Source organism: Peromyscus californicus, unplaced genomic scaffold (assembly GCF_007827085.1).
Source record: "Peromyscus californicus insignis strain IS unplaced genomic scaffold, ASM782708v3 Scaffold_23__1_contigs__length_62951481, whole genome shotgun sequence".
In the NCBI taxonomy this organism is placed as follows: domain Eukaryota; kingdom Metazoa; phylum Chordata; class Mammalia; order Rodentia; family Cricetidae; genus Peromyscus; species Peromyscus californicus.
Genome location: NW_026294534.1, coordinates 21,362,828 through 21,388,197, shown reverse-complemented (window position 1 = coordinate 21,388,197; position 25,370 = coordinate 21,362,828). Strand labels below are relative to the sequence as shown.

General features: G+C 42.0%; 1 protein-coding gene across 1 annotated transcript in view; it reads left to right on the top strand.

The window, feature by feature from the left end:
• The first annotated feature begins 892 nt into the window (after window positions 1-892).
• Unc5d (unc-5 netrin receptor D) overlaps window positions 893-25,370 on the top strand; it is a 553,430-nt gene continuing 528,952 nt past the window's right edge. The window contains 1 exon segment of the mRNA XM_052751943.1: window positions 893-1,289. Coding sequence (XP_052607903.1) covers window positions 1,193-1,289 — 97 coding nt within the window. The 5' untranslated portion in view covers window positions 893-1,192.

Below are 25,370 nucleotides of genomic sequence, written 5' to 3'. Positions count from 1 at the left end.
TCTCATTGTGGAGCCCTGGACAGGAAGCCAACCTACTGTCTTGGGGAAGAGAGGTTGTCTGCCTGAAACCAGTAGCCTACTGCAGGCCCTTCCAAGATCAGTTAAAGAAAGATCTCACCACCTAACAAAGAGGAAACAAACAAAAAACTTAAGGTTTTTTTTTTTAATTTTTTTTTACTTTCCCTTTTCTTACTAGAAAGGTAATTTCCGGGGTCTGGGTTGAAATCAACAAAAATATAAGTGGCCAGCAATGAGGCAACCTTTGAGAACTTTGGAGATTCGGCAGTGACACCTCTAACAGAAAAAGGAAAATGAGGAAGTGAGAGTTTTTGCTTTCTTCAAACAAAGCAAAGCAAAACTTGATCCCACACATCCGCAAGCACCCTCCATTCATCCCCTCCTTCTTTAATTTTCATTCACCTTTGGGCATAATTAGCACAGTCGCAGGAATGGTTTATGGTGTTATTTTTTTTTTCTTGTTTTACCCTTCTGCTGGTTAAACAGCGGAAGAAGCAAGGAGAGTCAAGCAAGACTCAAAGTTGAGTGAAATCTTGCTTTCCTGGAAGCCTCTGTCTCTCTCACTCGGAGGTAGCCAGCATGATTGCCTTGCATCCCGCCGCTGGGCGCTCGCCTCCAAGAGGCCGGGCTGCTCCGCACAGCTCGGCTCGCGGACGCGCGTCCTCGCCTCGGGCTGCGGGGCTCGGGCGCGCCGCCTGCCTTCCCGCGCGCGCGGGCCCTCTGCAGCGGGGAGGCTGAGTCCGCACGTGCGGCGGCTGCGGGCTCACCTGCGGCGCCCGCGCTCGGCCCCGCCCCCCCGCCCCGCCCCGGCGCGGCTCATTGGTCGCCGCTGCGGAGGGGCGGAGCCAGGGGCGGCCCGGGAGCTCATTAGCGATGCGGTCTCCTGGCTCAGCTTGGTAGTCCCGGACCGGGAGAGGAGCTGGGGCTGCGGTCCGCACAGCGGGGACGGCGGGCGGCGCCGCAGGAGGCGATGGGGACGCGCGCTCTGTCCCGCTGCCCACCCGGTGTCCCCGCTCCGTAGGGAACGGCGGTGGAGAAGGTAGACTCACCACAGACCACCACCCTCTCAGGGGTGGGGGGAACCTACTGGAGGTGGTCCCCCCTCCCGCCGTCGTCGTGTCTCGCGGACTCCCAGGGTGTGGAAGAGGAGCGTATCCAGAGTGGAGCTCGGAGCATGGGGACGGCAACTGCGGGCGGCGGCTGCGGAGCGCGCCGATGGCTCCCCTGGCTGGGACTCTGTTTCTGGGCGGCGGGGGCTGCGGCGGCCCGAGGTAAGCTCCGGGTGGACGGCGGTGTGCGCGCAGAGAAGCGGACGGAGGAGGAGGAGCGGGACCCGCACCTTCGGCGTGGGCTTCCCAAGTTGTGCTTGCTTCTCTCCCGCGTGCGGAGCGCGACTCGGTGGGAACCGGGTGGAGGAGCTCCAGGGGACCACTGCCTTGCAATCCAAGTTTGCTATCTGCCTCAATCCTACAGGTTGCTGTGACCCGGGCCCCTACCCTTGAGTCTCAGCACGGGTTCGGTTTTCCGAACCCTCCCTATTTGCTGCAGACTGAATAGCTTATCTTCACTATATCCTCATCCCTCGCTCGCCTCGGTCCTCTCCACTTTTCTTTCTTGCGCGAGCTCGTTCCTGGGTGGGCGCCCACGATGATCTTAGGGAGTACATAGGGAAAGAGGCAGGCGAATGAGCTCCAATAGAGACTGCGCTTTTTTTTCCCTTCAAGGGAAGCAGCGGAGCTGGTCACTTAGCTCTGCGCCAAGCCCAGTACCCCTCGGGCGACCCTAGCTCTGGCTCTAAGCCAGCACTGGCTTTGCTTCACAGAGGCCGCGTGGATGCGGGAGCTCTGGGGAGCTGTGTGTAACCCCAGGGTTTAACAGCGCCTGCAGTGCCCAGCCGGATAAGCAGTTGGCCAGAGGCTCCACTCCAGGCGCATCCTCTCCCTACTCGGTGCTTACTCTAGCTAGGAAGCGGGGCCTCCCTGAACAGCAGGAAGATTTCGGCTTCTTGTAAGCTCAGGACCCCCTCCCCGCCCCTCCGCGCTTTTTTTTTTTCTCTCCCTTTTTCTGGATCCGCTGCACTCCAGCAGAGCATCAACTTAAAGATACACCCCCACGGACCTGTTTTGAAGCTGATCACAGGCAGTTTCAGACAGCCCTGGTGCCTTGGCTACCTTTGAAATAATCCAGAAGCGTCTCAGTTCCCTGCCCTCCGTTACCTTTCTTTGCTGCGTGACATCCAGCGGGCTTAGAATATGTAATTGCATTAAACGTTTTCCCTCACCTTCTCCTCTGTCTCCTGAACATAGTCCTGGTAGCTGTGAGGCCTTTGGAAGGGTTGACAGCGATCCCAGGGACTGGTATAATCTCATTCTTATAGAAGCCGGCAGTGTTAAGAGCAGTTATAGTGCCTGGAAAGAAGCATTTAAAGGGTGAATAGAGGTTTTCAGCTGTAGGATGCTATTCTGTGCCTATTTACATTTCATTTCCTGAACTTTTTTTTTTTTCTTTTAACGGAGCTGATTTAAAAAACAAAAAACAGGAAAGCCTTAAAAATGAGCTTCGGTGATTCCCACATACTGTTACAGTGAGGCATGCTTCCTTATCTTGCTGGAAGAAGCTCGGGCTTCAGCCATTTAATTTACTACGGAGAACTGGAAACTGCCTCACTGCTCAGCCAACTCCGAGTGTTTTTTATACTGTTAGGGGGAAAAGTGAGTGACCTTCCCCGTTTTCCTTCCCGGGGATCAAAATGTCAGAGTTTTTACTTACTGTTCACAGTGTGGGATCGCTCCTGGTGACCGACTCCAGGTACTGGCCCTTAGAATTTGGTTTGTGGAGTTGTCTTTAAGCCAGCTCAAAACAAGAGGTGGGAACATGCCAACAGCCTCTTGGATGGAGTTTTTCTGGCTGTGAAACCAAGGCTAGCACCTCTTGTCGGCAAGCTGTTCTGTAAAGGTCTCCTGGAAAACATACTGTACACTCTGCAGGCTTATTTACAACAAATGTTTTGCACAGATCATAGAGATGCCCAAGATGCGTGGAGCAGTAAATCTGAGTCATGCGTCTCTTTTCATATTTCCATTCACCTTTAACAGCTTTTGGAGATACTTCATGAAATGCACACTAAACAGGCTACAAAACCAGTGAATTCTCTTGCACCTGGCTTTGGATAGGTAGGCACAATAGAAGTTCTCAAATGGAGGTATTTTCCATGTTAAGGTCTATCATTTCAGCAAGGTATGGTGCATTAAAACCAGGATGCTGTGGACTTGTGTAGCATCCTTGTTTAGCAGTTTCACTGTGCTGTGTATGGTTGATTAGTTCTATAGATAATTTCCACATTTGCAAGTCAATAGTTTATAATTCTGATGACTTTTTCCTTTGGTGGTGCTGGGGAATTGGACCCAGTGCCTGGACCATGGTGGGCAAGGACTCTCCCATTGACACATAACTGTAGCCCATCCAAGATAGCTCTTGTGGGTTTGATCCAAGATGTTATAACTTAGTGAACAGGATATATAGAATTACTCCATTTGCTTTGGTGGTATAGCGTATATGAGATTCCATGGCATTGTCCTTAGAGTATTTACCATATATCAATTTCCGTGATGGTGGTACCATCTCCTTCCCCTCTAATTTTCCTTTGCTTCTATACGTCATATAAAAAAATCTGAAAATCTGAGGATTATTTTGGATGATTGATTTCAAATATTCTCAGTGAGGAATCCACTTGGGACAAGGCACAACACGAAGGAAGCAGCCCTGACACAGAATGCCATTCAGTTTTCTGCCTTCCTAATCAAAGTTATGCCTTCATTCCTGCTGGCAAAGTAAAACGATGGCACCCTGATACCGTAATTATTGTAGGTTTTGACACTTTACAACTTAGACAAAGGATGTTTTAAAGTTACTTGTGACCTGCCAAGTGCTAATTGAATCCACACCATGTCATGCTGATTTGTTTTATTCTTAGAAGTGAGTACAGCTGATGGAGTTGTGATTTCCACTACTGTGCAGAGGAGATCATGTCATTAAGCAGGCTAGGTGATGATATTTGCTCCCAATAACTAGAGGGGTACACTTACAACAAAGAACATACACATTTAAGTCATAGGCACTGAGGGCCATATGATTTACACATGCTCACATCTACTCCTCCCCATTTTTTTTATAGCTGTTGGCACTTTCTTAGTGTTATTTGAGAACCCTTCCCTTTTATTTTTCTTCGTGTGTTCCTGTGTTTCAAAAAATATAATCTGCTCATAAGATTGAAGGTAAAGCATGCTCCACCCTCCCAACTTCCTGCCAGGCCTTCTCTGATTCAAACATTGTGCTCTTGGCTTGAGCAGTCCTGTGGCACCTTCTCTTCCTGCCCAACAAAGCGCTCTCTGCTCAAGAGATCTTTTAAGTATCTCACTTTCTAAAGAGATTAATTGCTTTGCCTTGTCTAATGAAGGTTGTGAAAGCACCTGAACTCCTTATGTACTTCCTCACTATGAGCTAGCTATGGATGAGTTTCATTCTTGAGGTAGTAAGTACTCAAGTCCCAGGAAGCCCAGCTGGTCCCAAGGGTTCTCCCTGGGTGCTCTCAGGACTGACAGGATCGATCAGGTAGACCACTTGTAAACTTGTGTTTTATTTATTTATTTTTCTTTCCCAGAATATAGTACCCATCTTAACACATTGCCAACATGGAGTTTATGAAGAAATTGGTTTCTTGGGAGATAGAGGCTATTCACTAGCCTTCTCTACTGCCTATTTTGTTTTGTTTTTAAATATTAGAGTACAGATCCAAGTCACAAGTATGAAAACTGACTCCCAACATTGTGGTCTTTAAGGAAGTAGTAGTAGTATTATGGGGTACCCTCATCATGAAAAGGTTTACATGTGTGCTCTTTCTCTGGATTATACCTTTGCCAGTAATCCTTATTGTCCTTACCCCAGGCAATGTCTCCTGAGTGACACTGTCCTTATCATCTCCCTTCTGTCTATTCTGATGCCGTCATAACCTAACTGTGAAGCAGAACAATAATGGAACCCATCCTGTCCACCGGAAGTCACATAGGTCATGTAAAACCACATGCTTATTCTTCCCTTTGTGTGTGTATGTGAGTGTTCACACATACAGACACTAGAAGGTAACATGGTATCTTCCTTTAATCACCCCTTGTCTTTTTTTTAATATTTTAATTATATTTATTTATTCAAACACACACACACACACACACACACACACACACACACACACACACACACTCACTCACTCACCAAGAGATGGGGACAAGGAGGTATGTGTGTGCCATGGTGCCTATATGGAGGCCAGAGGAAAATTTGCAGAAGTGTTCTCCCCTTTCCTGCCTGTGAGACCCAGGGATTGAACTCAGGTCATCAGGCTTGGTGGCAAGCACCTTTACCAACTGAGCCATCTTGCTGGCCCTCTCAGCTTATGTTTTATCACAGGGTCTCTCAAGGAACCTGGAGCTCATTTATTGGCTGGGGTGGCTAGCCACCAAGCACCAGTGATGTCTTGTCTCTGTCTCCCCAGTGCTGGGGTTACAGTGTGCCACTTTTCCAACCCCGCTTTTAAGTGGACACTGGAGAGCTACACTCAGTCAGCCATCTCTGCCCTTTATCTTTCATTGTCTACATTGTTGGTTTGAGAACAGTCATTTTTTACTCTGTATTCTGGCTATTCTTTGAAGGAAGGCATTTTTGCATTTTGGATATGAACTGATTTTGATATTATTCAGTATGTACCATTAATTATTCTGAATATGTTACCCACATCAATTCATTTATTCCTTAAAATGACTCAGTATGGTAAGTGTTATTATTTGTAAGCTAGGAAGAGAGGAGCATGAGGGTTAAATAAAAATCCAAGACCATGGAGTAGTTAGGATATGCTAGATCTTAAAACCAGTCAGTCTGACTTAAAAGCTTACAATGTACAGTGTAGCTAAGCTATGCTGGAAATAAGTGGTCCCTTGCATTTTGTTGACAAAAGTGCTAAAATGGTATCTTCATAACTATCAAGAATTATAGAGGAATTTGAAGTAGCTTAAATATATCTGCGAATATATTCAGATAAATCTAAGAGATTTATGTTGTATGAAAACAACACTTTTACAGCATTCAGTTTAGTATACTTTGGGATTGGAGTCACGCTTAAAATGCTGAATACCACTTTCTAATATGATAGCTTGCTTTTTTTTTCCCTTTCCAGTCTTGAGTGTCAACAGAAAATATTACTCTGATTGAATACGCCATCCATGGAATGGCAGATCCCAAAAGACTATTTGTTGCATGTCTTGTATTTTTAGCCTTGTTTGCCGGGGAAATGTGGAGCATGAGATTTGAGAATAGATTGTTAACACGAGAGGCTGCTGTTTCTGCTGTTTTGGGTACTCCTGCTGCTGCTGCTTTTGCAAGGCAGATGGCTAGATTCATTTATAGAAAATAGATATTCGTTCTATTTTGCATTTCCACTTTGAAAGGAACTTTTAATTGTTTGTGCCACATTGCATCGTATGGCCTTATTGTGTGCATACATGCCGCACGTAGATGATTTTCCGAATTAGGCGGATGTTAATGTATTCAGTTTGGTTGGTTCTCTCTGCACTGCACTGCTAACTCTGTTTTGGTTTGGAAATTCTCTTTTAGAAGTGGGTATGTCTGTGGTGCTATGTGCACCAGGACTTTTTCAGCTCAGTTCACTGCTGCTGTCTGCCTTGCTCCCACTACAGGGAGCTAGAACTCAGGGATAGAAATGGTCCGGCTGTGTTTATGGGGCTGACATGGAATCCTACAAGAAGGTTGAGTATCCCCTAGGAGACATTCTTGAGAGACTTTTGAATTAGAAATTGCTCAGATTTTGGACTTTGTCTTACATATAAATAAGGTGTATTGAAAAGGGACTCAAGTCTAACCAGGGTTCATTCATGTTTCACATACTGACTATCTGGTGGCCTGAAGGTAACTTATACATCATTTTTAGTGTAGCTTGGCCTTCACTAGCCCCATGTAGTCAAGTTTGAAATTTTGCAATGTGGCATAAGGTAGGTGTTCCTAAACTTCCTGATGTTGAAGTTTTATAGATTTGGATTTTTGGAGTACAGATGACCAAACCTCAGGTTTGTCTCTCAGATTACATCTTACCTACCCCACAGGATATAAAATATTTCCTAGAATGTGTGTGTGTGTGTGTGTGTGTGTGTGTGTGATTATGTATATTCCATGGGTGTGCATGCAACACTGCGTAAGTATAAACCAGAGGACAAAATTGTGATCATTTCTCTCCTTGCTCCTTTATGTAGGATTTAACTCAGGTCACCAGGTATGTACTTATCCATTAAGCTTTCTGGTAATCTCAAGGTTTATTTTTATGTCTGACTTTGCCATGACTTCATGAATAAGGACAATAACAAGCTGAAACCTGTCTTTCAAGGGAGGTTCAATGATGTACTTTAGTTAGTGCACATGCAATCATCCCTGGTATCTGGAACCAAACATGTTATGGTTCCTTATTAAACACTGGTGTAGCAGTCATATATAACCTGTGCATGTCTTCCTGCATACATGATCTCTAGGTTTCTATAATTCCTAAAACAATGCAAATACTATGTAGGTACTTAGGGTACTATTGTAAAAGTTGGGTTTTCAGAGTTGGTTAGGCAACAATAAAATACAATCTGTTCATGCTCAGTAGAAAATAGTATTTTTTTTCTAATGTGTTGATGTGCAATTTGTTGAGAAATTGATACAGAACAGATGTATGTGGGGGAGAGACAACTGTATTGATTTTATGGCCCCAAATTCTGTTTTATAAACTTCAAATGAATCTTTATCTCCTGGAAGATACCTCTGTAGATTTAGTTATCACATGACTTCAACACTATATCATAGGGATAGGCGGGATCAGGTGGGAAATTGTCATGGTGACCTGTGGGAACTAAGGATGAACTTTATAGATGCTGTATTGCCACCTGAATTTAATTCTGTGATGTCTCAGCCACAGAAGTCAAAAAATGTGGCATCCATCTCAGTTAGTCCAGAAGGTAGATTGTTGGCAGACAGGCATAAAAAATAGGAGGACCCAGAGGCAATATTGAAGAAATCGTGTTGACTAACTCAAGCGCCCAACCAACAGGAGGATAGCTACATCCCTGCTACATCATTCATAGATTTGGGGAACATGCTAAAAAACAAATTAATTGGCTAAATGGTAGATATGATTTGCCTCAAAATAAATTCATGGTAACATCTTAGAGTTGCCTAGATGTCTTTGGTGGCTTCTGAGAGGACAATACTTACTGCACAGTTATCCTCTTTATTTAAATTTAGTTCAATAAATCTGCCGAGGAAGGAGGGGGAGCCATATGATGATAGGTTATGAAAGCTACAGGGTGATGTTTGGAACTCACAAATCAGTGCTTTGCAAATGATGTTGTTCATTTGAATAACAGCAAATCCTCTTAAAACGCATATTCTGATCTAGTAATCTGGGGAGGGGCTGAAAGTCTGCATTTCCAGCAGGCTCCTAGATGATCCTGTCTACAGGCCATAGATGATGATCCTTTTGTGGTGCTGACTTTGTTTTTCATTTGCAAGCTAGTGGGAAGTAGGTTTCAATACAAGACAAAAAGAAGTCTAGTAGGAGGTGAGGGAAACACAAATGTCAGTGTTTATCAGATAGACACACAGCTACTTGTAAGTGAATAGACATTCATGGACACCATTCTTTGTCTTGGAGTTTATTTTGAAATAATTAGGGGTCTTATGTCTAGATCTCATTAATTTCTTGTAATAAAGAGGAAATTGACTTTCCCAGAATTTGCACAGTTTTCCCAGTGTCATATTTGCTGAGAAGCTTCTCTAGCCCTCTTCAGCACTCCTTCAATTTATTGTGTTCTCTTGACTTAATTTCTCTGTACTTCAGAGTGATCTGGAATTCTGGGTAATGAGAGAGGTAAGAGATAGAAGAAAAAATATTTTAAAAGGATCCAGCCATGTCCGCCTTCAGGTTACTGTTGTTAGAACATGATGCAGAACCAAGGGCTTGGGGCCATCTGCCTCTGCTCCTGGCTGATAGTGCTCTCTGTTGCTTCCTGTTCCCAGGTGGTGGATTGTCCTGCAGCCCAGTAGCCTTCCTCTCTGTAACCTTACTACACTAAGATATAAATAATACTAAGGTAAAACTTCTAAAATCTAGTGTTGTGCAAATCCCCCTAGCAAACTTTACTTGCAGAGTAATAATGAAATACCAGTAAGTGATTTTAAGGCATTTACCCCCACAATAGATTATAAAATCTGCATCCTTAGACTTCACAAAAGATAGTTAACGGTAATAATATGTGTCATCATGAATGTCTCTTTTGAATTATAATGTATTTATATGGGATTTGAAATTTTCCGTTTGATTAACTGGTAGTTATGATACACATTCATAGTGTGAGGTGATATTTCAATGTATAGCAAATCAGAACAATTAGCATTTCCATCTTTTTTTATCATTTCTTTGTGTTTTGGTACCTTCAAATTTCTATCTGCTGGTTCTTCAACAAATATATAATAAATTGTTATGAAGTTAGTCACCCACTATGATTGGAATTCTACATGTTCTTTCTGTCTTCTGAATCTGTTTTTACAAGAGCTCTTTCACTGTGTGATCATCTCTGTGTTCCTCTCTATCTTTATACTGAACAGACTATCAATACCACCACCATCACCACCCCAGTTACATGCTGATTACTAGCACTAGAAAGAGAATTTGAGTCTTCAATTGGTGTCAGGGATTTTTTTCACTACATTATCATATAATTCTATTTTATTACAAGATAGATTGATTGGACTAAAGTTAGATGATAGAGTACCTGTGCTTATGTTATAGTTGATTGGTGTGGGGGGAATGTGTGAACATGGCGAAAGAATGAAAATTAAATGAATGGAAATTCTTCCAAATGTCTACCTTACCCTCCTGGTCTGTGGTGTTAGGTTTCTTGTGGTTTTCAGCAGTCATGGCTTCTTCCGGGGAAAAAGAGCAATAAGAAATGTGTTGGGAGACTGGGAGAAAGTACAGAAGTGACTGCATTAAAAATAGCACACTGAAACCTGGAGTAAGTGGTAAGTAAAATCATTTTAGGAGCTTGCTAAGAAACCTCATCATCTTACATTTCAGAAGATTAGGCCTGGGGATATGGATCAATGGTGGAGTGCTTGAGCACAAAGCCCTCAGTTCTGTTACACACACACACACACACACACACACACACACACACACACACACGAGAGAGAGAGAGAGAGAGAGAGAGAGAGAGAGAGAGAGAGAGAGAGACAGACAGAGAGAGAGACAGAGAGAGAGACAGAGAGACAGAGAGAGACAGAGAGAGACAGAGAGACAGAGAGACAGAAAGAGAAACACACACACATACACATACAAACACATACACACCTGCACACACACTCACACACATGCACCAACATACACACCCAAGCATGTACAACACACCTATTCAGAATTGAAGTAAGCCCATCAATCCGTGTGTAGTATTCTAAGTACATTGTCTTTATTACTAATTTCAAGTGTATGTGCTCCCTGTTGCAGTTTGTCATCTAATGAGGTCAAAATCTCCTATCTTGTATTTGAAAGGAATTTAGTGGCACAGTGTAATCAGACTTCCAGTAACATTTCCCGTAAATGTCTTTGATAATTATTTAACCCATCTTTAGGAAGATAAGCAATTTTATATATTTTCCAAAGTAAATTTTTTTATTCTAGAGAAATAGTGATCTCATTGTAAGCCCTTTGGCGAGAGCCATGTACAGCGCCTGTAAAGTACAGGTATTCATCATTTGAGTAGCAGACCATAGAATTCCCATTGGAAGTCAAGACAGCTTTCTGAAGCTTGCATTTGGACTTTTACAAAGTTGTTTCCCTTTAAAAAAAAAAGAAAGAAAGAAAAAAGAAATCAGGAGGTTCACAGATTTTGCTGGTGTGAGGTACGTGGGTAGGATGGAAGTGCTTGGGGTTTGCTCTAAAGAAACATGTCAAGTTAAAGTTCTGTCATTAATTTATTTTTTTTTAAACTTCAGAGCAAAAAATAAATTCACCTTACCAGTTAGCCTAAGATGCATGTCAGCCTCTGGATGTCAATATGAAAATACAATACTATCATATCCCATGTGTCAGAGGAGACAGTTGTGCAGCTAATTATTAATAATTGTCAAGGTGCTAAGTGCTGCAATGCATGGATATCTCTGTGTGTATTATACATTAGTGGACTGTCATATATCATCGTTGTTCCAAACATATATCATCAAACTTCTATGCCATTAGTTTAAATGGAATTAATAACACTTAAGTTGGTGATACCGTCACATTCTTGACTCGAAAGTCATTGTCTACATGATGGTACTCTATTTTACATCTAGCCCTCATCTCCAGTTTTTCTTTTCCTTTTACTATTTCTAAAGCCTAGCCTTCCTTCATATTGTTCTAGTACAGGAGAGTGAAAGGTCAAAAGTATAGGTACCTATTAGAGTTTGGATATAAAATATTCTTCCAAAAGGCTTGTGTTTTGGGTGTTTGATTTCAAACCATGTCTTCAGAGGTGGCACTTCTGAAGTGACTGGATCATGAGGGCTTCTACCTGATCAATGGTCTAATCGAGTGGTATACTCAAAATTGATAGGCTCAGGGGAAGGAATTGAAAAGTGTGTAAGGTGGATAATGATTGGAGGAATGTTGGGGTGTGCCTTTGAAGGACATATCCTTCACACAGACAGACAGACAAACACACATACACACACACACACATACACACACACACACACACACACACACACACACACACACACACACACACGGCACTCATATTCTCTGTCTCTCTGCTTTCTGGTTGTCTCACTTTCTTGTCATGGTGATGTTCTGCCTCCCTATGGTCTGTAACAGTAGAGACAATTGACCATGGGCTGAAAACCTCTGAAACCCTGAGCTGAGATGGGTTTAGTTGATCTCTGCCAGACTGTGGAACAGGGCAATAATCAGTCTTTTCTAAGTTGTTTTTGTCAGATGTTCTTGTCATAACAAAAAGTGACTAACAGTACAGTTCCATGCATCATCCTTTCCTTCTCCCTTTTCAAAGTGAGATGAATTGACTCAATAATTTTTTAGTTTCCTTCCTGCTTCAACATTACATGATGCTACCTTTTGCTCCAGGACCACTTATTCACAGTAATGTGATAATTTCATAAGTATATTTTAAGTATATATCAAAACCTCCAACAAATTACTCTGGAAATAAAATTTGTGAGACAAGTTAATGGGGCTTTGGGAATGATGCTGTAGGTCTTTGGCTTATGATTCTTCAAGAATGTACCAGTGATAAAAGACATTTCTGTTTTGGTTTCTCTTAAATCAGTGTCTGTTAGTGAATATGTCCACAGGTTGAACACCCCCAATCCCCAAAGTCTGACTTGGAAAGGTTCTCATGTCTAAAGCATTACATTTTTGTATGAGGGAGGCTCAGCCAGTAAGGTTTTTGCAAATGTTCCCAAATGTGAACAACTCTGAAACCTGAAACACTTCTGGTGTCAAACACATTGAATAGCAGGTTCTTAATCTCTGTGGACTGAGCAGAAGTAGACCCACTGGGACCCAGCATAAAGAGGTGAGGTCCCTTCACTAGAGCACTTGACTGTGTATGGGATGAGTCCTGTTGGGTTGATTTTTCCTTAAGAAGAAATCAGATATATGGAATTTTATATTAATTTTCCATAATTGAAATCTCAAACTAGATTACTAAACATTGACTCAAAGGTCAAAGGCTATGATTTTTCAGTTTTCCAGATCATCTGAAATCAATGGAGAGGACCAGAGTGGACTTGTAACACCTTTTCTCTATGTGTGAAGTAGCTTTGTTTCCTAGAAGGTGTAAAGCTTAGAGATGACCTTTTAGTCTGTGTTTGACTTTGCTGAGTATGGAACCCATGGCCTCCTGCATGATAGACAAGTGCTCTACCACTGAGTACATTCAGTCCTGAAGTGACCTTTATTTAATAATTGATGAGCGCTGATTTGAACACTAAGTTTATGTGTCTTCTCATACCATTTTCAAATAAGGCACAAAATTTCAGTGTGGGAAGTATCTCTCTAGGGACAAACCTGCGTTTATATATGAATAAGCAGGATCTTGTGAGAGGAAGTAGCCAGGCTTGTCTGGATTTGCATACCTTTCCTGCCCAGGAACCAAGACCTTCATTTTCTTACTGCTGTCCTTGCTTCCTTTCTTTTCAGACTCAAATAAGGAAAGTAATCAATAAAAGCACAAAGGAATTCAAAAGAATGACACCAGAAGACTAAAGACTATTGATTATTTTCCCTCTTGTCAAAGGATGTTTTCCTTTTATTTAATGTTTCTATTTTTCTGAAATTTCTTTGAAGTGAGCTCTACCTCTTCTTTCTGAATCACTGAACGCTGGCACCACTGTTTGAAGGACGTGGCTTAGCTCAGTGTTAGGATAGCTGACATTATTAAAGATGTTTGCTTGACAGATTGTTTTGTGTTTGGAGGAAATTTAGAGCTGGTATTAAGCTTCTGTATCCTTGCTAATACATTTGTGGAATATGAATCCAGTCGAGGAGTCTAAATATCTTCTGCACATAATTATTTTGAAAAGAATCTATTCAGAGGAAAGAGAACATACTCACCTCATTTCCACTCATTTACGTGACATTAGCGCTATCCGTTGGAACACCTAACCTTGTAGCTTATCCAGAGAAAATCATTTTAGAGAGCCTTTTGCTACAGCCCCTGATTCTTACTAATTCCTGACTGTTGCTTGTTTCAGTCTGGTTTTCACAGGTGGAAAGGCCAGACTCATCTGTGTGAATGGCCTGCTGACCCTAGGTTATGTGCTGGTGAGATGTCCCTGGGTTCAGTAAGTGTTTATGTTGATTACTTAAGAGGACACTAGGTGGTGCTTTTATTGTGCGACTTGCTTTATGCACTCTTGAAGAAAGCTTCTGATGTTGGCAGTGACATATTAATGAGACCCTTAAAAAGCCACAGATCAGCCTCCAGAGAGACTGGCTGGATATCATTTTAAAAGCTTTAGTTGTCTTATTTCTTTTCCTGTAGCCCTGTTGTCTTGATTTTAATGTTGAATGCTGCATCTCTGAAGGGCACAATAACTTGCTGAGTGCCACCGTACACTGGGCTGGAGCTTCTGAACATCATGATGATTATTCATGTGGATGCCACCTTGCTGAGAAAGTGTTAGACACAGGGGGTGTTGAAAACTTCCGATTCTTGGAGATTAGGTGGCAGAATATTTAGTTTGGCTATATTTAGTAGTTATCATTGAAGGATCTTGCTTCTGGAAATGGTGGGTAGGTTTTAACTCAACAAATCCCTTTTGTCACCCAAAGCGGTGTTTTCAAATTTATAGAGGAGCAAACATGTACAGTAGTGCCACCCAGGGTTAGGTTGGAGCATCACAGACAAATGCCTGCTGTGTGTGTGATGTTCATTTTTGTTTGGTAAGCTAAAAACTGAGCTGTTTGAAGCATACTTATTATCAGTTTCATGAAATATACTACATCGAAAGCTGAGCTGTTTATAAGGTAATATTGCCTAATAGAAAATATACTTGAGTGATTTTAAATCCTAAAGAGAACCAATTTGACTCCGATGTTAGTAGTCAGCTGATTACACAGCCTGGATCTCAGCAATATAGTCAGCAATTGAGCAGGGGCGAGATCATTCTCTAGTAAGGTACTTAGCTGATTCTTGATTTGGGAGTCTAAGATCAAAGCCACTGACTTAATGTTTATAACTGTAGAAATTCAATGTGTGTAAATGTAGAAATGCATCAGCTTTGGGGTTGAGAAGAAAACGAGTGAGACTATGAAGGGATGCAGGTGACTATTCCTGATCTCCATCTGCCTGCTCCATTTGCTAGTTCTTTCTGCACTCAATTTCAGGTGACTTGGATGAATGCAGCTGATTATTTGTGTTAGAATGGGCCTTGGGCATTCTTGTTAGGTTGGAAAAACTGAGATATTTGTTCAAGGGGTAAGGCTATATGAGAGCAATTTTATAATAAATCAGGAGACTTGAGAACAAAGGATTAGGGATGGACTGTATGGAGTACAGAGCCCATAAATGGAGGAACCCCCCCCCCCCACACACACACACATACACACATAAGCCCTATCTAAGGACTCTTACCCTCTTATGTTACATTTCTGTTGCTACAGTGGAATACCTGAAGTAATTAAGTTACAAAGGGAGTCTTTGCATTGGTTTTAGAGGTTGCATTTTATGATGGGTGGTATCTGGGGGTAAGGCAGCTCACCCCAACAGGATCAGAACCGCTCATCTTACAATCTTACAAAGAGCCAAGAGAGAAAGATGAATGGGTCTAGGCCTCACAGTGCCCTTCTGAGGGCCAAGGACAGTGGCCCAATGGCCTCCTAAAAGGTTTCACAGCTTAAAGGTCCCAGAACCTCCCAACAGTGCCACCATGGGGACAGAGACATTAACACACACACACAGGATTTAAACATGCAGCCGCCAGCATGTGAATACTAAGGAGTGGGTGAATGTATTTGTATTAGTCTAGTTGCCCAAGGGATATAAATATATATATATATATGGTAGCATGTGGAAACTGGAAAACATTTTGTGATTTATTGTTGCATCTGAATGAATATAGATTTTAGAATGTATTCAATTTGATGAGTATCTGTGAAGTTAACACTACACTTAAAATTAGACAGTAATCAATGTCTGCCATTGGTTCTTTAGCCTATCCCTCTTGTTCTTAGTAGTGTCAGCCTTGAAGTTCATGCTTGCGCCTAACATTTGCAAGCAGGCATACACACGTAGTTGATTCTGTCACCTTTTGAGATGCCCTTATGCTGTGTTACAGAAGGTAGTCTCTGTATTTTCTAGCAATTAGCTTTTTCATCCAAGATTATGTCTTGTCTGTGCTCCTGTATGTAACGTAGCTGACTTGCTTCCCTGGAGTACAGTGTTCAGCTAAGTGCCAGGAATACTTATGACACTAACACAGTATATGTCTAATTGTTTCTTCCATATCTGAAAGTAGGTTACTTGGACTTAGGGCATAATTAAGTTAATTTTCACACACAGCACTTAGTCATTTGTTTCTGTTTATGCACTTAACTTTCTTCTCCATGTTTGCTGATGAAGTTAAACATTTTCCCTTGTATGTAGTCACCATGTATGTATCGAGTGCAAAATACACTCTTTGCTCACTTTTTGTTTGTCTCTGAATCAGGGAAGTTTTAAGTGTGTGTTCCTGTGTGGATATAGAGATGCTCCTGCACTAATGATGGATAAATGCAGGATAAAACCACCTTAAGTTCAAAGCACTACATGTTTAAAGTGCAGTGAATGCACTTAGCCTTCCTAACCACCAGAGCCTAGTAAGACCGCATGCTGGGCAGTCCTGTTCACTCTCTTGATCACATGAGAAACTGGCATCACACAAAAGCATTGTACCACGCATCACAGCCCACAGGAAAACCAACGTTCAGAATCCAAAGTGACAGTTTTTATTGAACATGTCATTTCATATGGTTGTGAAGTGGAAATGTCCTATTTGGGGATGCCTGTGAGCATCTCCTTTATGTGATTGCAATCTCCCCTACCAACTTGTTTTAGATGTCTTCTGATAAATTTTTGAAATTTTTTTTTTTGAGACAGACTCATACTTTGTAACTTAAGCTGGCATAGTACTGACCATGTAGGCCAGACTGGCCTCAAACTCATGTTCCTACTTCAGCCTCTCAGGCACTGAATAAAATGAAATTATCTATGGTCTTCTCATGGTCTGCAATTTTGAATGTCACCAGTGTTATAACCCACTTTGTGTTTAGCTTGTTTTGTGCTGTGCTTAGGAGACGATTCCTAAATTACGTTAATGATACCTTTGGTCCTTTTTCTATGATCCTTGCATTTTGGTCATTCATATTTATGCCCTTCCCTAGTGATTGCAATGTCTCATTTGTAGTTTATGAAGGTTTCATGTATTCATAGGCAGTGAGTCTGGCTTTACATATTTCTCAGTAACCTCTTTTTGTTTGATTACTACTGCCCGTCCAAATTCCCTCTTTGGGTGACTTTGTGCCATGCCTCCCGACTCTCCAGGGATTTCTTTGTGTCATGCCATTTGTCCTTTGTTCTATCCCCCTTGGTTTTGTGCTACTGTTTGGGCATCTTTCTTTGTTTTTTTGCTTCTTATTACACTGTCAACTATTGAAAGTAGCCACAGTGTTTTGTCTGTTATTGATCCTCTCAAGAATAATAGAGAATATGGTGTCTTCTACCTGGAGAGTATCTCATAAATCATTGAAATAAAATTGAAATGATTTTGAAATTATGCAGCTCATCATATTGGCCCACCCATACTTGCTATAATTTATACGCTTTAAATGTAATATTCCAGTGACATAGCTTGGTAGAAACCTGTCTGCTCCTCTTCCCTGCCCCTTGTCCACTCCCCCCTTGAGGTTATTCCAGAGAGCCCTTCACTCTCCATTTGATGAGTGAGTGTATGACTTATTAGACCTCTGCCCAGAAGTGCGAGGCACTAGGAAGAAGATACTGGAAAACCAAATGAAGACACACACAGAGAATAGGACCAAGACCCAAGACCCTTAACTGTGTGTCTTAAGCAAGAATGAGGTTCATTTGACATTTCAGTGACTGGCATTGTACAACCATAGCATGGACTTGCACCTCTGTGCTCTGATTTATTCAGTAGACCAGTTACCATGTGACACTGTCCACATGTCTTCCCAGCTGTAGCTTTTAAATTCTATGGAATGTTGTTCCTGCTACATCTCCTAGCTAGATAGCAGTCCTGCTGCTGTACCAGGCTGGCCCAGTCTGAGTTTAGTTGCTCTAAGTTAGATTTCCAAGATATTCTAAATACAAAACCCATACTAGCAAAGAACAAAAAACTCCAAGTAAATTTTTAAATCTGATCAGCCAGCACACTGCTTAATGTGTGTTCATTTGGGTAAAATGATGAGGCTGTCTTTCCCTAATAAAACAAACCTGTGGGAGAAGTACACTTGAAAAAATAGCTCTTGTCACAGTAGTCTAATTTAGCTAAGGGGCTTGAGAGATGTATTCAGAGGCACTAGTTAGGGAAGTTTTGCAGAGTAAAAATGGTATGCCGGGACTGTGATTGAACACACGTGATTGGGAATTCTAGTGTAACTGGAGGCTTTTCTCTGTCTCACCCCATCCCATAGCTGCTTCCAAATAATCACTCAGAGGCTTATATTAATTATAAATGTTTGGCTGAAGGCTCAGGCTTATTACTAGCTAGATCTTACATTGAAGTTAACCCATTTCTATTAATCCATGTATTGCCACATGGCCTATAGCTTACCGATTCTTTCACATGTGGCTTCTGGGGCAGCTCAAAGCATCTGCTCTGACTCCACCCTTCTTCATCTCCGTCTTCAGTTTGAATGTACCTCCTAACCTTATTCAGCCTCACCATTGGCCAAGCGTTTTTTTTTTTTTATCAACCAATGATAGCATCACATATTCACAGTGTTCAGAAGTATCATCCCATAGCATTCCAGAATGTCCAGAACTGAGCCAGTCAAACAGCCCCTGCTTGCAGCAGCATTCTCTTGAGCTAGGGTTTTTCCATCCCATGTGCTATGAGCAGGCTTATGGCTTTCCTTTCTACTCCAATAGCTTCATTCTGAATTCTGACATCTTGCCCACTTATTCTAAGAAGTTTGAAAATAAAGTAAGTGAACAGAGGTCCTCAGGAGGTTTTGCAAATGCAGCCATCTCAGGGAGTCTCTGAGGCTCACACTACACCCTTCACAGGGCCTCTGTTCACATGCAGAACTGCTGGTCCACTGGTTTCACCATTGGGAAGAAAAGCAGCCAGTTATCTCAGTGCAGAAGCAAATACGTGTGTCTGCAGTTATTGTTGGGTCAGAATGTTCAATTCTTGGTACCAAGAGCTTAGTATCCTGCACAGTTTGTACCATTGGAGCTGTGGATGTGAACGTACAGTCCATTTGTTTGCAGCATTTGTCCTGGGCGAGTGGTCATGCCTGCCGTAGTGCCCAGGCTCACAGCAGCCAGCTCAGGCAAGTGGTAGGTGGTGCCTCCTGTGAAGTGAGCCAGGAAGTCACACACACTGGCATCATTATTTTGTCTGCCAAGATGAAGGTAGTGTGTGGTAGTCTGGGCCGAAGTTTTGTTTGTTCATTTTAAACTTGGCCAAGGCACCTCTGAGGCATAGTTTTTTCATTTCTGGGGTGCTGTGTATGTGTTTTTTGTCTCAGCATCACAATGAGTGCAAAATGCAGAAGTAGGAATGCTTATGACTCTTGGAGACGTAGGTGAATTGGCAAGCATGCATTTAGAAAATTTAGTGTTCTTTTGTGCAAGAAGGTTGGCTTAGTTGTGATGGAGCGTAATTTTGTATTAGCTATGACATCATATGCACCACCTAATTTTACTTGGAATGAGATGGAAATAAACAATTATCAAATTTGATAGGCAAATTTAATTAAGGTTAGACCTAGTAGTCTTTGCCAAGTCCCTTTCTACATTTAAAAAATTGATTTATTAATAAAATGAAATTGAAGTAATTAAGACATAGAAAATAAAATCTGGAAACCATACACATCACACACACACACACACACAGAGGCACACACACACACACACACACACACACACACACACACACACACATATATATATTTGGCAAGCTGTGGCTTAATATGATGAAGACGTTAATTTATCCATCTCTCTAGCTCTAAGTTGAAGACTTCTAAAATTTTATCAGCAAACTTTCTTTTCCCAATTTATTTTGTGTGCATGTGCATATATACACGTATACATACATACATAACAAATAATTGAAGCTTTATAGCTTCTTACCTATGTTGGAAATTGAGTATGGTTTCATTTTTCTTTTGAAGTACCTGTATGACATGAACTTCTTTTTGAATCTTTATTGTTTGGAACGCTTACTAAATTAATGAGTTCTGGCTTCATGTTGTGATTATCTGTCATGGACCTCTCATTGTGTTAGATTTTATATATATATATATATATATACACACACACACACACACACACACACACACACACGTTGTGATTATCTGTCATGGACCTCTCATTGTGTTAAATTATATATATATATTATATATATATGTTAAATATATATATATATATATATATATAAAATTTTGCTATAACTGTGTAATATAAATGTATATCCCCAGGTTTAGCCTGGAAGATACACAAAGGCCATTGCATCTGTGGCCAAAGTAGCAAGGCTGCATCGCAAGCTGGCAGCAGAACTGTCCATTTGCATGGTTCTGATTCTGCAGGCATACAAGATATATGAACCTGGGCTCATAGAGGCTTGTACCACAGTACAAGAAACTTGTTGAGGCCAGGCAGCCATAGCAGGTTTAGACGTCCTTCATGGAGCTCATGATTATGCATGAAGGCCAACTTTCAGTAGAGACTCCATTTACTGGTGAGGCCAGATACATGGATACACTAAGCAAAGGTCACGATGCTGAGTGGAGATGGCCCAAGAGAGAGACCACAATTGCTGCAGACAGGAGAACTGGAAGAATGGAGATACTCAATCCACAGATGCTATACATGGAACTAGAGTTTGGTGTTAGCCCTGTTGGGTTTTGTTGGTTTGGTCTGGTCTTTATTTGCCAATGCCCCAATTCCTCTGTTACAGAACAATAGTGTTTACTCTATGCCATCATGTATTGGATTGCCACTATATAACTTGTTTTTTTAATGTTAATCGGTTTAACGTTAAGAGATTTCCTTCAGTCCCATAGGAGACTGTGGATATGGGACATTTGAATGGTGTTGGAACTAGGAATTTTGAAGTTGGACAATATGAAATGTTTATGAACTTCTGGTGGCTAGAAGTGGAATGCTATAGGTGAAATGTGCAATATTTTGCTCCTCAGCTGGTTGTTCTCTTTTGGGAAGTTGTAGACCCTTTAGAAAGTATAGACTTGCTTAAGGAAGTAGGTTGCTGGGCACTGGCCTTGAGGTTAATAGCCTGGCCTGCTTCTGGTCTGGAATATGTTTCCATTATTATCAAGATGTAAGGACACAGAGCTGGAGAGGTGGCTTAGTGCTTAAGACCCTGAATGGTTCTTGTGTAAGACCCGAATTCAGGTCCCAGCATCCATGCTAAGTGGGTTCTTGTATAAGACCTGAATTCAGTTCCCAGCACCCATGCTAAGTGGATTATAATTGCCTCTCTTCCAGCTCCAAGGCATCTGACACCCTTTTCTGAAATACATGAGAATCTACATTTATGTACACATTTAAAAATAATAAAAATCTTTAAATAATATAAGACATGAAGAGTCCCAGCCACATGCTTTTGATACCAGGGAGCTGCATGCTGCCATGCCTTCCTAGCCACAAAGGACCACATTTCCTCAAACTGCGAGACAAAATAGATCATCTTTTGAGTACTTGAGTTTTGTTATTGTTTTTATTTGATTGATTGGCCAAGCATTTGGGCACAGCAACTTGAAAAGTAATTAATAAAATGGAGAAGTGGCGATTTGAACCCAGGAAAGTTCAACTCCATCACATGTATTCTTCCTTAGTATCATGTCAGAGTGCCTTCTAAGTTTATAATGAAGGTGTCGGCTCCCTGGTTCTTTGGCTACATTAATTCTTGCAGAGCCAGCTCTTGTTAATTTTCCATTGTAGCTTTCTGTAGCCTTGTCTGAAATAGTGGATGAGGCCAGGAGTTCTCTGAGCAAAGGTAAGTCGGAACCCATCACTTTTGTCCTTTTTGTTCTTCTGTGATCTCTGGTATAGCCACTATAAAGTCTACAATAACCTCTCTTTTCCCCTTTGGTGCCGCAGAATCACAAAAATCATAGACTATAGATTTCTGAGCACTGGATGGCTAGCAAGCCTTTTGGTCTCAGCTGGCTAGTGGCTGGATCCCAGCTCTCCCAGTCTTTCCAATTACATGACTTCCACTTTCTGTGTATCCAGACAACTTAAGTTTGAAATGACAATAGTAAGACTTCTTCCATGAAGTGCGTGTTGTGTATGACATGACCTTGCTCTGGGCAAAGATTGCGCATGCTCTGGCTGGTATGAACTAATAATAGTTGGTAGTGGGAATTATAGGTCAAGTTATGGCCTTGGATAAAATTAGTAACCTGCATTTCTAACAGCACTTTATTTCCAGAGTTTTAACCCGTTGGTTGTGATTTGTTTAATTACAAATGAGAGAAAAGTAACATTGCAGAGAAGAAAGCAAAATTGAAAGTAACTGTTATCCCTTGATCATAACAAATTGTTTAAGATGTATCTAAATTAAAAAAGAAATCTACAAAGCATTTGTTGAAAAGCATATTGTCTGCATGTGTGTCTCAGTCTATCCCACCACTGTTAACAGCTGTGGCTTATTTAAGTGTCCCCCAAAAGTCCTCTTTTTGAAATTGCGGTCCTTAGCGTAGGGCCACTGGAAAGTAAGTGATGGAGCCTTTATGAGGGGGTGGCATGGTGAGAATCTGAAGTGTCCCCATAGGCTTGTGAGTTGGAGCAACTGATCCTAGGTGGTAACATTGTTTGGGAGGTTGAGGGGCCTGGCTGGCAGAGATGGGCCATTTGAGACTGACCTTTGAGAATTATAACCCATTTCCTCTTATTCTCTACTTCCTGGTCTGCCAAGACAGTAGAAGCTGCAGCCACCGGTCCTGCTGTCAAGAATTGAGTCACTGTGCTGTGATAGTTTGTGTCCTATGAAATGATGAGCCAGATAAATGCTCACCCCTTATTTCTGCTGGGTGTGCTGGTTAAAGACAAGGACAGTATCTAATGTTTGTGGAGTCTAGTGGAGTGTTTTATGGCAGTGGGGGCACAGCCCCGAACAGGACTGTGAGCCTTCATTTCCTGGCTACCATACTGTGAGTAGCTTGCTCTCTGTCCAGGTATACTGCCTCACCTCAGGCTCAAAAGCAAGGGAGCCGACTAATGATAGAAATCACCAAAACCATGAGCCCAAATAAATCTCGCCTATTCCAAGTTTGATTCTCTCAGATGTGTGGTTATAGAAACAATACGTTAACTAAAGCAATCCAATAACAAAGACTGGATAACTGAACACGAATTACATCTTAGAGATGAAGAGACTGGTCAGCTCGAGACTGAGGCACTAGCCATGGTGAGGGCTTGCTGCCTGCCCATAACACCTGTCTGGAGGATGAAAGATGGTAAAGTACGGCTGAAATTCCTTTATAGGGGACTAATCACAACTGTCAGGATAATGGTATCAAGGCCTAACCCTCCCTTACACCTCTTTTAATAGTGTTGTGTTGAAGATTAAGTTTCAACCTGAAGTCTAGAGTGACCCAAAATATTCAAGCTGTAGTAATGTGTTAATTCTGAAAGAGACAGTGATAAAGGGTTATAAAGTACAGGGTGGAAAGACGGACCAAATGAGTACCTATTACCCATGAGGCCATAGGCACGTTACCTAACTTCTCTGGGGTCTCCTTTCCTGAAGAATCTGGATTACTAATGCTGCCTACTGTATTGAGATACCATGAAGACAGAGTAGATTAATATGTGTAAAACCCCTAAAAGTCTTCAGTACACAGTGCAGTATCTGTATTTCTGTTGCTGTATTTGAAGCACTGTGCAGAAACCGGAAATAAGAGCATCCATAGCTGCTATCCGCAGATGCAAGGAGTGAGGGGGATGCATGCATAGATTTGGTGGGATGGTACAGGAAAAGGAGCAAAGGAGCAAGTGCAGTGTTTCAGGGAAAGAATGACAGTGTAGCAAAGAGCCCCTTCCCAAACTAGGAGTTGAGTTTACCAAAGGAATTGTTAACTGAGTCAAGTGATGCATTTTGGGAGGGAATTATCTAGGGATGGGTAGGAGATGGAGGACATTCAAGGGCTGCAGGTAAAAGGAAGTCCCATTAAGGAATACTCTACCCTGGTTGTCTGATTGTCTAGTAGTGTTTTTGGTGTTGTTGCTTTGTGATTGCCTGAAGACAACCATCTATTCCACAGTAAAGGCTAAGCAGGGGGTCCCCAGGAAAGATATCATTGGTCCAAATCCTTTCTGTGCAGTCATTCCTGATGGGGTGGGCAGACAGGAAAGCCAGTGCTTTAAAGAAAAATTCTGAACCAGACAGAGGGAGAGAATCTTCTCCCAAGGACACATCTTTAGCACAGGTAGAGCATGTAGCTGGCCCTTGGTTAGAGAGGAAGATTGGAGAGCAGAGTACCAGTTTTACCCACATCACCATTTTGTTCAGGGTAATAGTGAGTGCTGGCCAGATATTCCTCATCAGGACCATCCTTTATAAAACTATTGGTTCCATCAAGAGCCAACACCTTGCATTGTGGTGTGCCGACAAGTGCCCGGTGTTGTTTTTCAGGCATGGACTCCAAAATGCTCTATATATTATTGTAGGGAACTCCTCGCACCCATAGTTCATTTTTACCTTTTCCAACTGAACACTTTAAGCCGACTGATTTCTGTTCCTTCCTCCTCTCTGAAATAGAGGAGTGCTCTTTAGCACTTTTACCCTTTGAAAATACAAAATCATTCAAGGGCTTTCATATTTTCAAAGGGCAGAGGCAACTTTAGTGCTCCAGAGGAGTGCAAAAAGCTGACTGATCTTCCCCCCTCCTCTCTCTCTCTCTCTCTTTCTTTGAGTGCTATAATGAAGGAATGCATAAGACACATCCTCCAGGCCCATGTGTGTGGATGCCAGTGAGCAGGTGAATGAGGGAACAAGAGCAGGGAGGCAAGGCTGGGTGCATGTTCACAAAGCCAGGCAGCTCCTTGGAGGATACTATTTTAATTTTTCTCTTTTTACCTGATGGCAAGTACATAGTCTATACCATTTTCCCCCAGGGCCCTTCTAAAATACAAATGGGAAAGTACCCCTCACAATTTTAATTGAGAAAACAAATCCTTCCTACCTTGTGCACTGGTTGGCTACATCTCTGACTTCCGAGAATAAACCATCACCATTAGAAACTTGCTGGTGTTATTCCTGAGTGAGTTTTGCCTTTGGAGTGACAGGTATAGTTATGTCTCCTTGGAAATGCAGACAGAATGGCTCAGCTGTCAGGTGGGAAACAAATAACTGAGCCACCGCCAGGCACATTATCTCAGCCCTCACCATACCTACTCGAAGAGCAGACGCCTCTGCAGCGGTCCATCATTCAAGAGGACCATATTTTACCCAATGAGGTGCTTACTACAAGCAGCTGTAGAGATGATCTACTAACTTGGGCTCCG